Source organism: Canis lupus, chromosome 17 (assembly GCF_048164855.1).
Source record: "Canis lupus baileyi chromosome 17, mCanLup2.hap1, whole genome shotgun sequence".
Classification (NCBI taxonomy): Eukaryota; Metazoa; Chordata; class Mammalia; order Carnivora; family Canidae; genus Canis; species Canis lupus.
This window is the reverse complement of record NC_132854.1, coordinates 57,966,077-57,981,438: the sequence shown is the minus strand read 5'-3', so window position 1 is coordinate 57,981,438 and position 15,362 is coordinate 57,966,077. Positions and strand designations below refer to the sequence as shown.

Genomic DNA, 15,362 nt, shown 5'->3' with positions numbered 1-15,362 from the left:
CATGTGTTTAAAGATTCTTAATTATCACACCTTCCATGCATAGTTATTTTAAAAATCTAAGTTGCATTATTGCAGCCTAGATTTTTCTTGATAACTTGTATTAACTACTTTTATTACTGTAATTTATTGGATTTGGTTTCAAGTCCCTTTGGACATTTTACTCTTAAGCATTTGTAGATCACCTTTCATTTTTACACTTCTGATTAGTTATATTCTTTATTATAGAAATTGATTTTTGGTTGGTCATTTATATGGTTATATAACAAATGAGTACTCTTATGATCATATGGGTAGTTTATAAAACTGAAAAATTAAAATTTTTAGAAAGAGTAAAGACATATTTTAAGAATGCAGTGTTCAATGAGGAAGAATTATTTGTATAAAACAGGTATTTCTTTTTTCCCCTTTATGTAATGCTAACATTGAAAGCAAGATTCCTGAATTATTTTCCTCTGTGAAATCCTGCAGCTATATTCTCTTGCTAAGAGAATGTCTTTGTTTTCTTAAAAACCATTTTTTTCCCTTTATATTTAGTTTCTCTTTTCTTTGTAGGCATTTCTATATGTATATATTTTTAAAATATTTTATTTATTTATTCATGAGAGACACAGAGTGCGAGGCAGAGACATAGGCAGAGGTAGAAGCAGGCTCCACGCAAAGAGCCTGATGTGGGACTCAATCCTAAGATCCCGGGATCATGCCCTGAGCCGAGGGCAGAGGCTCATCCGATGAGCCACCCAGGCGTCCCGCATTTCTATATATTAGAAGGATTTTTTTGTTTCTAATTAATGGCATTGTATATTTATTTTAGAAAATTTGCACCAAGAACTATAGGTAGGTTGGGAAAAAACTCCTATAACCTCATCACCTAACACCATTGTAATATTTTAGTAGTTCATTTCAGTCAGTTCTGTAATTGAGATAATATTGTCTATTCAGTTTGTATTTTTCCCTTTTTAAATTTAAAACTACATAATAGAATCTTTAGATGTTAAATATTTTTCAATTTTTAGAAGCCTGCACATTATTTGTATATAAATCTCTGAAGTCTTGATTATCTTTCATGTAGATTCTTAGAGGTAGAATTTTTGGGTCAAAGAGGAATAATATTGTAACATATGTTTGATTATTGGGTCAGATAATAACATTTTGAGATATATATATATATATATATTTTTTTTTTTTTTTTAATTTTTATTCATGATAGTCACACAGAGAGAGAGAGAGAGAGAGAGGCAGAGACACAGGCAGAGGGAGAAGCAGGCTCCATGCACCGGGAGCCTGATGTGGGATTCGATCCTGGGTCTCCAGGATCACGCCCTGGGCCAAAGGCAGGCGCCAAACCGCTGTGCCACCCAGGGATCCCCATTTTGAGATATATTTTGCCAGATTGTTGTCTGGAAAATTTGTTCTAACATACAGAGTGTCCATTTTATTGCCTACTTGTTGTGTTAGAAGTGAGTTTTATATTGGGTTTAAACTCTTTCAGTGATAACCGGGAAATGGTGTCTTATTTTTTCAATTCTTTGATTATTTGTTTTTTTTTTTTTAAAGATTTTATTTATTTATACATGAGAGACAGAGAAAGAGAGGCAGAGACACAGGCAGAGGGAGAAACAGGCTCCATGCAGGGAGCCCAACATGGGACTTGATCCCAGGTCCCCAGGATCATGGCCCAGGCTGAAGGCAGCGCTAAACCGCTGAGCCACCCAGGCTGCCCTCTTTGATTATTTGTGATGTGAAGTTTTCACATTTATTGGGCAGACATTTTCCTCCATAGACTGCACATTTTCTGTTGATGTCCTTTGGTAATCGTGTTAGTTTCCTGTGGTTTCTGTAACAAGTTACTACAAACTAGGTGGCTTAAAATAACAGGTACTTACTCTCAGAGCTTTAGAAGCCAGAAATCCAAAATGAGTGTCACACAGGTTCAAGGCGCTCCCTCTAGAGGTTCTAAGGAGCCTTCATTCCTTGCCTTTTGTAACTTCTTGCGGCATTTTGTCATCTGTGGCCATCTGGTTCTAGTCTCTGCCTCTCTGGTCACATTGCCTCTTTCTCTTCTGTGTGTATCTAATCTCCCTCTGCTTGTCTTTTATAAAGATACTTGTGATGTAAAGATACTTGGGCCCTTTGAGATAACCCAGGATAATCTCCTTCCAAGATCCTTATTTTAATTACATCTCTGAACATTTTAACGTATAAGGTAACATTCACAGGTTCTTAAGTGTTAGGATCTGTGTATCTTTGGGTGGCTGTTATTCAGCCTATTATAGTACTCAAAGGAAACATGGATAGTTTTTCTTAGTAATTTGATAAGGTCTTTATTTTTTGAAAATTTGTTTACATGATTTGAAGAATATTTTTATTGGACACAGAAGTCTAGCTTGACATATCTTTTCTCATCACTTAAAATACTTTCTCCTGGCCCATTCTCCTTCCACTGTCACATGTTAGATAACTTCATGCTGTCTAACAGGTCACTGTTTTTTTCAGATTGGGTAGCTTCCAGATTCATTGATCCATCTCCAGCAAATATGTTGTTAAGCATAAGCATATCTATTGAATTTTTCACTTTACGTATTATACCTTTTAGTTCTAGATTTTCCATTTGGCTCCTTTTCATAGTTTTATTTCCTCAAAGTTACCTATCTTGTCTTTTATTATGGCCATATTTTCCTTTAAATCCTTAAATATATTTAAAACAACTTTCATTTTTTTTAAAAGATTTATTTATTTATTCATTTCAGTTCAATGCTTTGTGTAAAATAAATATGGCAAATAGTTCTAGGGTCTAGAGATAATTCTCTATTCAGAGAGTGGTAAAATAGATTTTTTTAAAAGATTTTGTTTATTTATTCATGAGAGACAGAGAGAGAGAGGCAGAGACACAGACAGGGAGAAGCAGCCTCCATGCAGGAAGCCTGACGTGGAACTTGATCCCAGGTCTCCAGGATCACACCCTGGGCTGCAGGCCGCGCTAAACCGCTGTGCCACTGGGGCTGCCCTAAAACAACTTTCAGAGTCCTTTGGTTCCAAATCTGGGTTGTGTTGGGTTTGGTTTTTCTTGATGCTTTTTCTCTATATGGGTGGTCATATTTTCCTGTTTTTCTTTTACCCATCTAGTGATTTTTAGTTGTGCACGGGATATTTTGGGAGAGATGGAATTCTTTTGTGTTTCTCAGAAAGAGTGTTGATTTTTGTTATTAGTAGTTAACTGGACTTCAAATTCTATCTCTTGTGTTGAGCAGCTTGTGTTGAGGCGGAAATTGCTCAGTTCTTTCAGCCTTTTATCATGGACAGCAAGGAGATTGTTGCAGTTATATTGGAATGAGGAAGAGATAATGCTATGAAAGATGAAGTTGGGAGAGATGACCTTCATATTAGCCATTTAGGTAGAATGCTGGGGTTAAAACCTGATGAGAGTTAGGGGGGATGGTGGGAGAAAAAATTTGTACAATGAGTTTAGGCAAAGAAGTTGGCATATATAAATATTTTAGGTTTTGTGGGCTACGTATGGTCTTAGTTCCTGCTTCTTTTCTTCATATCCCTGTTCTTCTCTTTCTACTTTTTCCCTTCTTTCTTCTTCACGACCCATTCAAAATACATAAAAATGTGAAACCCGTTCTTAGCTCACAGGCAATACAAAATAGGCATAGGCTGAATCTGGCCCCTGGTTTAAATGGACCATTCATTCAGGAATTTTTGCTGTATATGAAGAGAAGAGTAAGGGGGAAGAAGTGGCAAAATATTTTTTTCTTTCTTTTTTAAGATGAGAGAAATAACAGCATTTTGGCAAATTGTTGGGATTTAGCCAATAGAAAAGGGGCCAGTTGATAATGCAGAAAAGATAGAATTGTTAGAACAATGTCCTTAAGTAGGTAAGAAGAGGCACTGGGGTCCAGGGTGCAAGTGAAGGGGTTAGCTAGGTGCATGGCTGGTTATATTTTGGTAATTTTAAAACAAATTTGAAGTGTTTTTGAAGGTTTTTTTTCCCCCTCTTTTATCAGTTATCATCTGCCTAGGATGGACATAGAACTAGTAGCTTTGATGGAACAGTTTTAATTCCCAAATATTCTTTTTTAATAACAATTTGGATACATAAAAATTTGTGAGCATAAATTGAAATACTTTCAATAAGTAACAAAACCGTTTTCCCCTAAATTAAGAACATTTGATTATTGGATTGTTTATTGTGTCTGTTTTGAAATTAAGATCACTTTCTTTTTTTCCTTCAAAGTGCTGTGCATGGATGCAAAGATCAATTTTGATTCTAATTCAGCTTATCGCCAGAAGAAAATCTTTGACTTACAGGACTGGACCCAAGAAGATGAAAGGGAGAAAGGTGCAGCTAAGGCAAATCTCAACTACATTGGCCTTGATGGAAATATAGGCTGTCTAGGTACCCTGTGTTGCTATGTTAAATTTGGATTGGCTGAGCTTAATTTATTTTCTTCGTGTTTGTTGTTTATGTAAATCATTTTCCCTCTTGACAGTAAATGGTGCTGGTTTGGCTATGGCCACAATGGATATAATAAAGCTTCATGGAGGGACTCCAGCAAACTTTCTTGATGTTGGTGGTGGTGCCACAGTCCATCAAGTAACAGAAGCATTTAAACTTATCACTTCAGATAAAAAGGTAAGGGCAGAGCTTATGTTTTAGAATTTGAATGATGAGAAGCAACTTACTTGATTAGTAGATGTGGTCATTATAGTAGTAGAGCATTAAAATTCAGAAGACCTAATTAGTTTGGAAAAAGTTGCTGAAATCAATGCAATAAAATTAACTAGAAAAAGATAAAATTTCTCACAGTAATTTGGAAAACAAGATGAAAATATATTAGATGGTATTAGGTAATACTGTAAATGGTAGTGATCAGGAATGGGAGCCATTCCTGTGGAAAACTGCTGGAGATGTTACTTGATCACAAGAGCCCAGAAATCTGGAAAATCTATAAAGCTACAAGGAAGAGAATTAAAATTACCTTTAAGTCTATCCAGAGAGAATTTTTGTTACTATTGATCATTTTTTTTAACTTGTTAATGCTTGTATATTTCACACACACACACACACACACACACACACACATTCCCTGTCTTTCTCTCTCTCCTTCTGTTTGCATATATATCTTTATAGAAACAAACTTATTAAGATATAATTACATGCCATAAAGATATGGCATAAGATATAATTCCCATCCATAAATACTTAATCTTTCAAAATCACATACTTTGAGTTTTTTGGCTAGCATATCTTGAAACACTTTTTGCATTCACTGAGGTGTTCTTCTAAAACACTCATTTTAATGTTTGCATAAATCTTTCACATATTGATAGGCCATAAATTAGAACTATGATTTTATATGTAATTATCAGAATACAAGGGATGTGAAACATCATGATCCAAAAGATACACAGATTATCAATCATTTTTTAAAGAAGTGTATCTATATGTGGCCATTGTCGGTTTTGTAAGACTAAAGGAAAAAAAGGATAGTGGCTTCTGTGGAACTAGTTTTACTGAATTTAGAACTGAGAATTGCTCATTGGTAAAGATCGTTTCTTTCTGTTCTTTCTTTTCTTCCCTTTCTTTCCTTTCGTAACCTCTTCTCTTCTCTTCTCTTCTCTTCTCTTCTCTTCTCTTCTCTTCTCTTCTCTCTTCTCTCTTCTCTCTTCTCTCTTCTCTCTTCTCTCTTCTCTCTTCTCTCTTCTCTCTTCTCTCTTCTCTCTTTTTTTTCCCTCTTCCCATGGCTGGCATAGTATTCAGTGCATACAGAGGTCATTAATAAGTATTTACCATTGATGATGCTGACAATGTACATTTTTACTTATGGTGTTAGACTCTAGAATTGTTTTTAAAAAATCTATTTTAGGGATGCCTGGGTAGCTCAGTGGTTGAGACTCTCTGCCTTTGGCTCAGGTTGTGATCCTGGGGTACTAGGATCGAGTCCTGCATGGGGCTTCCCAAAGGGAGCCTGCTTCTCCCTGCCTGTGTCTCTGCCTCTCTCTGTGTGTCTCTCATGAATAAATAAATAAAATCTTAAAAAAAAATCTATTTTACTACTCTCTGAACCTAGAGAATTATCTCTAGACCCTAGAATCATTTGCCATATTTATTTTACACAAAGCATTGAACTGAAATGAGAAATAAAAGTGCTTTATTTTCCTTGTTTAATAACTATTCAAAAAATAAGTCTTATTGGAATTATATTTTTATAGCTTCCTTTGGCATAAACTCTAAAAGAGTATAAAAGAGTTTTTTCATACTTATATATATATTTATATAAATAATTACTAATTATTTAACTGTTGAGTACTTACTAAGGAACTAGAATTCTAATTATTTTTTTAAGTATGACTTTTAAGTCTAGGTACAAGAGTGGAGAAAAGCAATGAAGAGTTCCAGTATTGTGGACTGTCAGGAAGGGCATTAGAATTGGAAACAGGCCCGGAATCCAGGGAGACAATGTGGATAGCATTGAAGTAGCTGTATACTTATTATGTCTCCGTGTGTTGGACACTGTACTTGGATTTGAGAATACATGGTTACTTTGCTCAAGGCATTTATAGTCTGACTGGGGTGATAAACTGAGTATAGTGCTTGGAAGAACAGAAGTCAGAGCTGGTAACTAGTAGGAGAATCAGGGAGTCCTTCACTGCATGAATGATCCCTTGAGTTGTCTTGAGAAATTGAATAAATTAGGCAAGAGGAAGAAAATATACAAAGGCATATAGAGTTCAAAAAAGACGATTATGTTTATGGGATAGTAAGATGCTTATGTGTGAGAATACAGCATTATTGGAATGAATGATTAATGTTGTCAAATGGAGACCACATTGTAAAGATCTCTGTATCTGTAGTTAGGACATTTGGATTTTAACTCCCTTACCCTAGTCCATACATGGCATATATGTAAATATGTCCCCTACTTTTTTGTTTATTTTTTTACATTTTTTAAAAGAAGGTAACTCTGCTAGTAGAGGATGCAATGGAGAGTAGGGAGGCACTGCCAGGAGAGATAATTTGGTTGTTACACCTGCTTATTAAAAAATATGAAGAGGTCTGACAAAGGTAGTGTCAGTAAGAATAAAGCAAAGAACCCTAATTTAGAGGCATTTCTGAGATAGAATCATTAAATTCATTTTTTCCCTTTTTTGTTGGAGGGCCGTGGGGAAGGGTTTGTTAGATTAACATTAGGACTTTTGGTTGGGGACAATCATTGGGTGGAGATGCTTTTTGTACAGTCAGAGGGAAAGTAGAGAAATGGATATTTCTGAATGAATATGTTAAGTTTGGAGTGTGGTGACTGTATCTAGCAGGCGATTATAAGGTTACTGTACTTCCTATAATAGTTGTATATATATGAGAGTCCTTGGTGCTTTGAGAAAAGTTGAAGTGTTAGGAGTTGGTAAGATGACCCATGTGAGTGAGATGAGAAAACCAAGAATGGGTTTCTGAAGGATTGAATAGAGGAGGAAGACACCATAAAAGAACAAATTGACAGGTGCAGATCCAGAGAGAACGATGACATCCAAGGCCAAGGTGGAGAATTTTGAAAAGTAAGGGATGGGCTGCAGTGTCCATCTATAGGAGTGATCATGTAGAGTAAGGACTGAAATAATGATTGGGAACCCTACCAAGAGTAGGGAAGAAGGGGGCAGAGACCAGCTTGTAATGGCTTGAACTGTCATCAGGAATTGAGGCAGTGGATCTAGGAGGGATTACCCTTTGAGGGTTTTTTTTTTTCCTTTCCTTTTCCTTTTCCTTTTCCCTTTCCTTTCCTTTCCTTTTTCTTTTTTTTTCTTTTTTCTTTCTTTTCTTTCTTCTTCTTTTCCGTTTTATTTATTAATTTGAGAGAGAGAAAAGAGAGCATGAGCAGGGAGGAGGCGCAGAGGGAGAGGGAGAAGCAGATTCTCTGGAGTGTGGAGCCTGATGCTAGGCTGAATCCCAGGACCCAGGGATCATGCTGTGAGCCAGAGGCAGGTAACTGAGCCACCCAGGTGCCCCTAGGGTACTTTTTCTGAAGGCACAGGAGGACCTAGAATTAGCAGTTGAATGGAGGTAGGGTTGAGGAGAGCTGTTTAGTGTGTATTTCCTTGCTTGTTTGTTTAGAAGACCAAGAATATGAGCTGTTTGTAGTTGGAGAGAGAAGGGATTTTAGGAGTGAAGACTTGGAGGAAATACAATACAGTAATGAGGTGGTGAGATTAGTTTTAGAGAGGAGGTTAACTCCTTCCTTGAGATATCATTGGGGAAAGGAAGATCGATCTCATGCTAAAAATTAGAGCTTGAAGTCAGATAGGAGTCTTATGAAGAAAGTGAGAGCTATGAGGCAGATTATTAAAGGAAGGATTGTTTTCCTTGAATGAGTAAACTGATCGGCTGGAATCATCCAAGTGTGTATTATTTGAAGGAATGGCAGAGGCAGACTGGTCTTGAGAGGAACGGATATGGGGAAATTAAGCATGTAGGTAGCAGTATCCTTGTGCTCAGCCACAGGTTCCAGGCTCTGTAGTGAAGAAAGCCAGATCTGCTGAGAGCTGAGAGTCTTGGAGATTAGAACAAGGTTGAGAGACTAGAGGCTTTTAAGAGGAAAAGACTGGGTTTGATGGAGTTAAAAGTGAGAGGTGTTACAGACAAAAGGAGAGGAGGTTAAGCAGAGAGTGGGATTTATACACTCAATATTCTAGAAATCTTCATTTGGTCATCAAGGATTTAGCCTTGGTGTCATTATTTGAAATGAACTGGAGGTAAAAGTAACATGGTAGTGATCCAGTGATTTTAAGGCTGGAGTGTTAGATGATGTCTGTGGTACATATTGAAGCTATCCGGAATGCGGTGGGAGGGAAGAAGAGAGGAAGGTGTCAAGGTCACTATGAGATCTAGTCTATTTCTTAATTTTTTTTAAAGATCTAGAAATAATATTTGTAAGGATAAGGAATGCATAGTATAGTTTGGTGTGTTTCAACCTTTTTAATGTCAAATCATTCACAGAAAAGGTAGAAGAGTAGATGGAGAAGGTTGCCTGTAGTCGGAGGCCAGTGGCCCAGAGGTGCTAGCTGTCCCAGAACCTTCCTAGCTGCCCTAAGAGTAGAGGGGAACAGTATCTTGGTATGTCTGTAACCCATTTGTATTTCACTAGTTGGAAGCTCTGTTGTAGGTGAGTAAACTAAGACACTTTTTGGGGGGTGTAAGTGATAGAAGGACGGTGATTCAGACTATCAGTGATGTAAGAATGCTGATCCAAACAGGTCTTGAAGTTTAGATGTCAAGTGAAGCTAGGAGTGGGTATTCAAGAGAAGCTGAGTGATTCTGAGGTTCTGCTTTGTGTGAGGATTTGGTTGAGCTGATGGGGATAAATGAAGAAGAACTTTAAATTGGAGATCTTGTATGTGATGTTATCTTTTATCATGATCTGGGGCAGTCATGTTGGTGAACGGCGATGTTTAATAGGAAACAAGTAAATGGAATCCCCAGGGAATCCTGTTCATATGGGACAGGAGAGAAGAGACTATGAGCCAGGTGTTGAAATCACCCAAGTTGGGGAGAATAAGTTCTGATTTTAGAGAATAAGTCTCTCTAAAAGAGCTGCAGAGGATGTGATGGTCAGGCCTGAAAATAGTACCATGGAATTAATTTGTACCATAAAGTACAGACACTAGTATTTTCTTGAGAAGGAAGGACACATACTCCTTGCTTTTAAATTTTAATCTACAAAAAACATTTTATTCACAGGTACTGGCTATTCTGGTCAACATTTTTGGAGGAATCATGCGGTGTGATGTTATTGCACAGGGTATAGTTATGGCAGTAAAAGATTTGGAAATTAAAATACCTATTGTGGTACGGTTACAAGGTGAGTGTAAAAGATATCTTGGACTTGTCTGTGAACTCTGATTGTTTATAAGTTCATAATTCCAAGGAGTTCAGTTCATTTAAAATACAGTTTTCAAATAGCTGTGTCTTTTAAATGAAAATGTTATATAATAGAAATTTTTAAAGTGTGAGTTCACAAAAAATTTCTCACGTTGGGGCAAAATTGTTTATCATTTTGCGTGGTATAATTTAGTATGTTATTTATTTGTTGTGCTTTGTCTTGAATTCTGACCTGTCTGAGTTACCAGTGACATGGTAAGGCAAGATATTTCATGAGGTAATTCCAGACTTCTACAGTACTTTCTTTGGTTTTAGAAACATTTATATTAAATAATGGGAAGTACTCCTATGTTGAAATTTCACATTGTGACCAACATTTTAAATGATTTTGTGTATATATTTAAAACATCTTTATATTTGCATAAATCATTTCTAGGTACAAGAGTTGATGATGCCAAGGCACTGATAACAGACAGTGGACTTAAAATTCTTGCTTGTGATGACTTGGATGAAGCTGCTAAAATGGTAAAAAGGCTATGTTAATCTAAGGACACAAATTTGCAAAGTGTGTAAGATGGAGATACAAGTATAAGGTGCTCAGTGCTCCTAATATTCAGCAGAAATACTCAGTATTAGCAATATTAGCTGACTCATTTTAGAATCTAAGTTAGTTTCATTTATTTATTTTTATTTTTTAAGAAGATTTTATTTATTTGAGAGAGAGTGAGCATGAGTGGGGAGTAACAGAAGGACATGCAGATTCCCTGCTGAGCATGGAGCCTGACATGGGGCTCATCCCCAGAACCCTGAGATCAGGACCTTGCCGAATGCAGACGCTTAACCAAGGCACCTCTTATTTATTTATTTTTAAAGGAAGTTTTGTTTTATATAAATATTACATGGTTCCAAAGTCAAAACTAAAGCAAGGTATATGCAGAGAAACTAACTTTTCTACTTATTCCTATTTCTTCCACGCATAACCAGCTTTTTAAAGAAGTTTTTAGTCTATCCTTCTACTTTTTAAAAATGATTAGGAAATATTTAATGTATGTGTATACATCTATATTAGAGCTCTGCTTTCTCACATTGTATGATGGTAACATATATTTTATCTCATTGCTTTTACTTAATAATCTGTCTTGGAGCACACACCATAGTAGACATAGAGATATTTTTAAATGAGAACTTTTGATTCTTTCCTACCTTTGTTTATAGACATTTCATGGAATACTCTGGGGCTATATGGTTTAATCAGCAATAAGGTTTTGAGACTTGCTGAGTTAGTGTGAAGTCATTTCATTAAAATAATGGAGGTCCTAACGTCCTTCTTTGGGACATACTTTGGGAAAGTATTTACTAGTAAATAAAAATCAACTATACTTTAGTATCAGAGAGATTTATACTCAATCCTGAGTTTAAAATTTTGAGCAAGGGAATGCTAAAGCAAAAGTGTTTCAGAGAGCTTTGTGGACATGGGGAAAAAAGTAGAAGAATCAATCAAATCTTGATCAAACAGACCATGAAAGATAAAAGTGAACAGTTGGTTTAAGTTGTGACTGCAGTGTTTTTCTACTGATTATGAGATTATGGAAGTTATGACAGTATTAATAATAATGTGATAATGATAGTAGCAACTGCTGCCACTTATTATTTATTGTGCATGCAATGCTAAGCTTTTTCTTCTGGTTTTATCTTGTTATGAATTTGGTTATATAATTTCTGTTTTTATAGATGTGGAAACAGAGGCTGAATAAATGAACTTATTCATCAAGGTCATATGTCATAAACATCAGAGTGGGATTTGAACCCAGGGGGCCTAACTGAAACCCTCTGCTGCTCTCTTCAGCAGGAGGGAGGCTGAATCTGTGTTTGGTTTTAGACATGTTTAATTTTGATATTTTGTATGGTACCAGCTGGCTATTCTCAGACAGATTGTAGAGACAACATTGGAATTCAGCTTGACAGAAAGCGAAATACTAACTCCTGGACCTAAGCTCCTATCCCGATATTGCAAGTTAAGATTGTATACGTATTATTTGAACACTTTTACACTTTTAATTAGATGTGCTTTGTATTATGTGATATCCAACTAAGACACTGTTTCTGCCTTAAAATAGATAAAATTTAGGCAATAAAAAAGAGGTATATATATACGAAATCAGAAGGTATTGAACTGGGGCATGAGTTATGAAGTATGTCAGATTTGACTATCCTTCAAGAGTGGCACATGCTTATAAGAGTGTGAAGTGGAATATAACCATGTAAGAATAGCCCAGATGTTTTAAGTGAAAAAGATTGAACATGCATTAATTTCACATTTACTAGTAGTTCTGATTTTATGGTTTTGTGGAAATAAGAGAGAAAGCTGCTTTGTTTTTTCCTTTCAGGTTGTAAAGCTCTCTGAAATAGTGAACTTAGCCAAGCAAGCCCAGGTGGATGTGAAATTTCAGTTGCCAATCTGATCTGAGTACCCAATGGATGGCTGAAGGTGTTAAATGTGCTATAATCGTTAAAAATACTGTGTTCTTTATTATTATTGTTCCTTTTCTCTTTAGTGTGTGGAGATTGTAATTGCCAGCTAGGCACAAAAACTTAAAAGCATTTGGTCTGCATTTAATTCTACTGTTCAGAGTGGGCTGTTTGTATAAAGAATGTGTAATGCAGTGATCTAGTTTGTTTTGTTGCAGCTTTCTTTTTCACTTCTATAGAATGTCATTTGCAATATGCCAGTTTACTGTTAGTTTCAACATTCTTCATTGATAAGAGTCCTATGAATAAAATAAATATGAAGATAAAGCTTTATTCTTTAGTGTTAGAAATATATTATATCTAACTAGGCTCATTAGTAGAGCAATGTATTAAAACAATGTTTTATATAAGAAGTGTTTATCTTCAACACCAAATACCTAAGTATATCAATTACTATTTATAAACAGAGCTTTCAAACACTCCCCAGAATATTCTTTTAAGTATGTCAGTGAAGTAACTTGTTATTTGAACATTGTTTTAATCATTATAAAACACTGATTACTGTAAGTATTCATGATCCTGTGGTATTGATAAGAACCAGTAGGTTTGTATCAAATAAAGGTATATTCACTAAGGACTTGGCAGACAAAATTAGCGATGTCAATTTAAGTTAATAAAAATCTCCCAATGTGACTTGGATTAATGTTTTTTCTTTTTTTCTTTTCTAAGTAAGCACAGTAGATGGTGATGTGTCCATCTTTGCGCTAAATATCTTCAAGGACCTGAGTTGTAGATCATGTACTGGGGCATGACATTACATACTGTGGAACTACCTACAGATATTTCCTTTGAATTCTGATATTTATCTGTGTACCATCTGGTACCTTCTTTAAAAAGATGTTTTCCTTTGTGTCCCTTTGTGTGTGTGTGTGTGTGTGTGTGTGTGTATTAATCTTTTGTTCACTGCTTAGAACAGTTGATATTTAACTGTTAACAGTGTTAATACCATGGAAAGGAATACCAGCCACATGGTAGAGACTATGTAACCGTAATGGCGAATATGAGAACTTTTACCTGTTTTGATGTTCTTAACATGTGTTCAGATATATATTCTAGGAGACATCGGATAGCATAGTGGTGATGAGCACAGAATTTGAAAGTTGTCTGGTTTGAATCTTGGCTCCACTACTTATATGAGTTTAGACCAGTTTTTAAATTTCATTGTATCTCAGTTTCCTTAGCTCCTTTCTCATCCTGACTAGAATTATTTGGTGGGGGGAAAGGGAGATAGAGACATAGGACAGCAGGTGGTGGAGGGGGAGGGAGAAAGAGGAAGAGACATCATATAAAGAGAATATATACAATATATATTTAAACCAACTATATATATATCATTATCTGCCAGTCTGCCCTTCCTGTTCGCATATTAAAAGACTAAATTAGAGCCATTAAATCATTGAAAATTGTTCAAGCCTTTGGCTTTTAATTAATAATCAAAATTCTAAAGAATGTCAGCCAATGATGAACTCAGAAAAGACTGGCATTTTGTATTAGTTGGGGTCTACTCAGGAATTTAAAATAATGCTTGGTATTTGGGAGAGGATATAATAAAGGCTGTTGTTAATACTAGTGTTTCAGTTACCTGTTCTTGTGTAATAGAATACCCTAAAACTAGGTGCTTTTCAAACAACATTTGTTATCTCATAGTTTCTGTGGGTCAGAAATTTGGAAGCAGTTTAGGTAGATGGTAGTTTTGGTACTGCAGTTATTTGATGGCTTGACTAGGGCTAGAGGACCTACTTCCAAGATGCCTTTCTCACATGGCTGTTGGCCAAATGCCTCAGTTTCTCTTGATGTGGGCCTGTCAGCAGGGCTGCTTGAATATCCTCGTGACATGGTAGCTGGCTTCCCCCAGAGCCAGTGATCCAAGGGGACAAGAGCGAAGCGACATTGCCTTTTGTGTTCTCATTTCTTTGTTCTTTGTCCTTTCTGCCACACTCTGTGTTAGACATGAGTCACCAAGTCCAGGCCACAAGAGGAAGGGAATTCAGCTCCATTCTCAAAGGGAGAAGTATCAAAGAATTTGTTGACATATTTTCAAACTATCACAACACGTGTTGGGAAGCTGATAGAGCAAACTGGATGCTGAATTAACTCAGAGATTAGTTAACTGCTAAGACTGAGGTAGTAGGGAGAGTCTGGGAGCTGGGAAGACTTCTGATGCCTGCAGCCCTGAGAAGGAGAGTGCTATGGCTTCAGCGGTGGGCCCAGGAAAACTACAGGAACATTTATCAGTGAAGGCAAGGAAAGGATGTTTCAAGGATAGAGTCATCAGTGGTGCCAAACACAGCTAAGAAGTCAAGAAACATATGGACCAAGAAATATTTAGTGGAATTGAAATGATGTAACAACTTGGTAAGTGTGATGATGGTGGTGTAGCCATGGGGAGGAAGTGGGAATTCTGTAGAGAATATAGAGTGGAAACAACTGCCTAGTAGCTGCTTAGACACCCTCCCACTGCAGCCCCTAAGCATCCATTCACCCTTGAGTATTCTTTTTTTAAACTTTTGATTTAAATTCAATTAGCCAACATATAGTACATCATTTAGTTTCAGATGTAGTGTTCAGTAATTTATCAGTGGTGTTTAACACCCAGTGCTCATCACATCACATGCCCTCCTTGATGCTGATCACCGAGTTGTCCTACCCACCTCCCCTCTCAGAGCCCTCAGTTTGTTTCCTAGAGTTAAGAGTCTTTCATGGTTTGTCTCCCTTTCTGATTGCTTCCCCTGCAGTTTTCCCTCCCTCTCCTACGATTTTCTGCACTGTTTCTTACAGTCCACATATGAATGAGATCGTATAATTGTCTTTCTCTGTTTAACTTATTTCGCTCAGCATAATACCTTCCAGTTCTGTCCACATCAATGTAAATGGTAAGTATTCGTCCTTCCTGATAGCTAATATTCCATTGTATATATAGACCACATCTGCTTTATCCATTCATCTGTCAATAGACATC

General features: G+C 36.4%; 1 protein-coding gene across 4 annotated transcripts in view; it reads left to right on the top strand.

The window, feature by feature from the left end:
* Window positions 1-13,036, top strand: part of SUCLA2 (succinate-CoA ligase ADP-forming subunit beta) — a 43,791-nt gene extending 30,755 nt beyond the window's left edge. For 3 of the 4 annotated variants that reach the window (XM_072783098.1, XM_072783102.1, XM_072783101.1), the window contains exons 7-11: window positions 4,238-4,399; window positions 4,494-4,636; window positions 9,734-9,854; window positions 10,311-10,399; window positions 12,262-13,036. In XM_072783098.1, coding sequence (XP_072639199.1) covers window positions 4,238-4,399; window positions 4,494-4,636; window positions 9,734-9,854; window positions 10,311-10,399; window positions 12,262-12,336 — 590 coding nt within the window. In that variant the 3' untranslated portion in view covers window positions 12,337-13,036. Of the gene's footprint in view, window positions 1-4,237; window positions 4,400-4,493; window positions 4,637-9,733; window positions 9,855-10,310; window positions 10,400-11,605 lie in introns of all 4 variants that reach the window. The other variant, XM_072783099.1, reaches the window with a different exon arrangement.
* The last annotated feature ends 2,326 nt before the right edge of the window (window positions 13,037-15,362 follow it).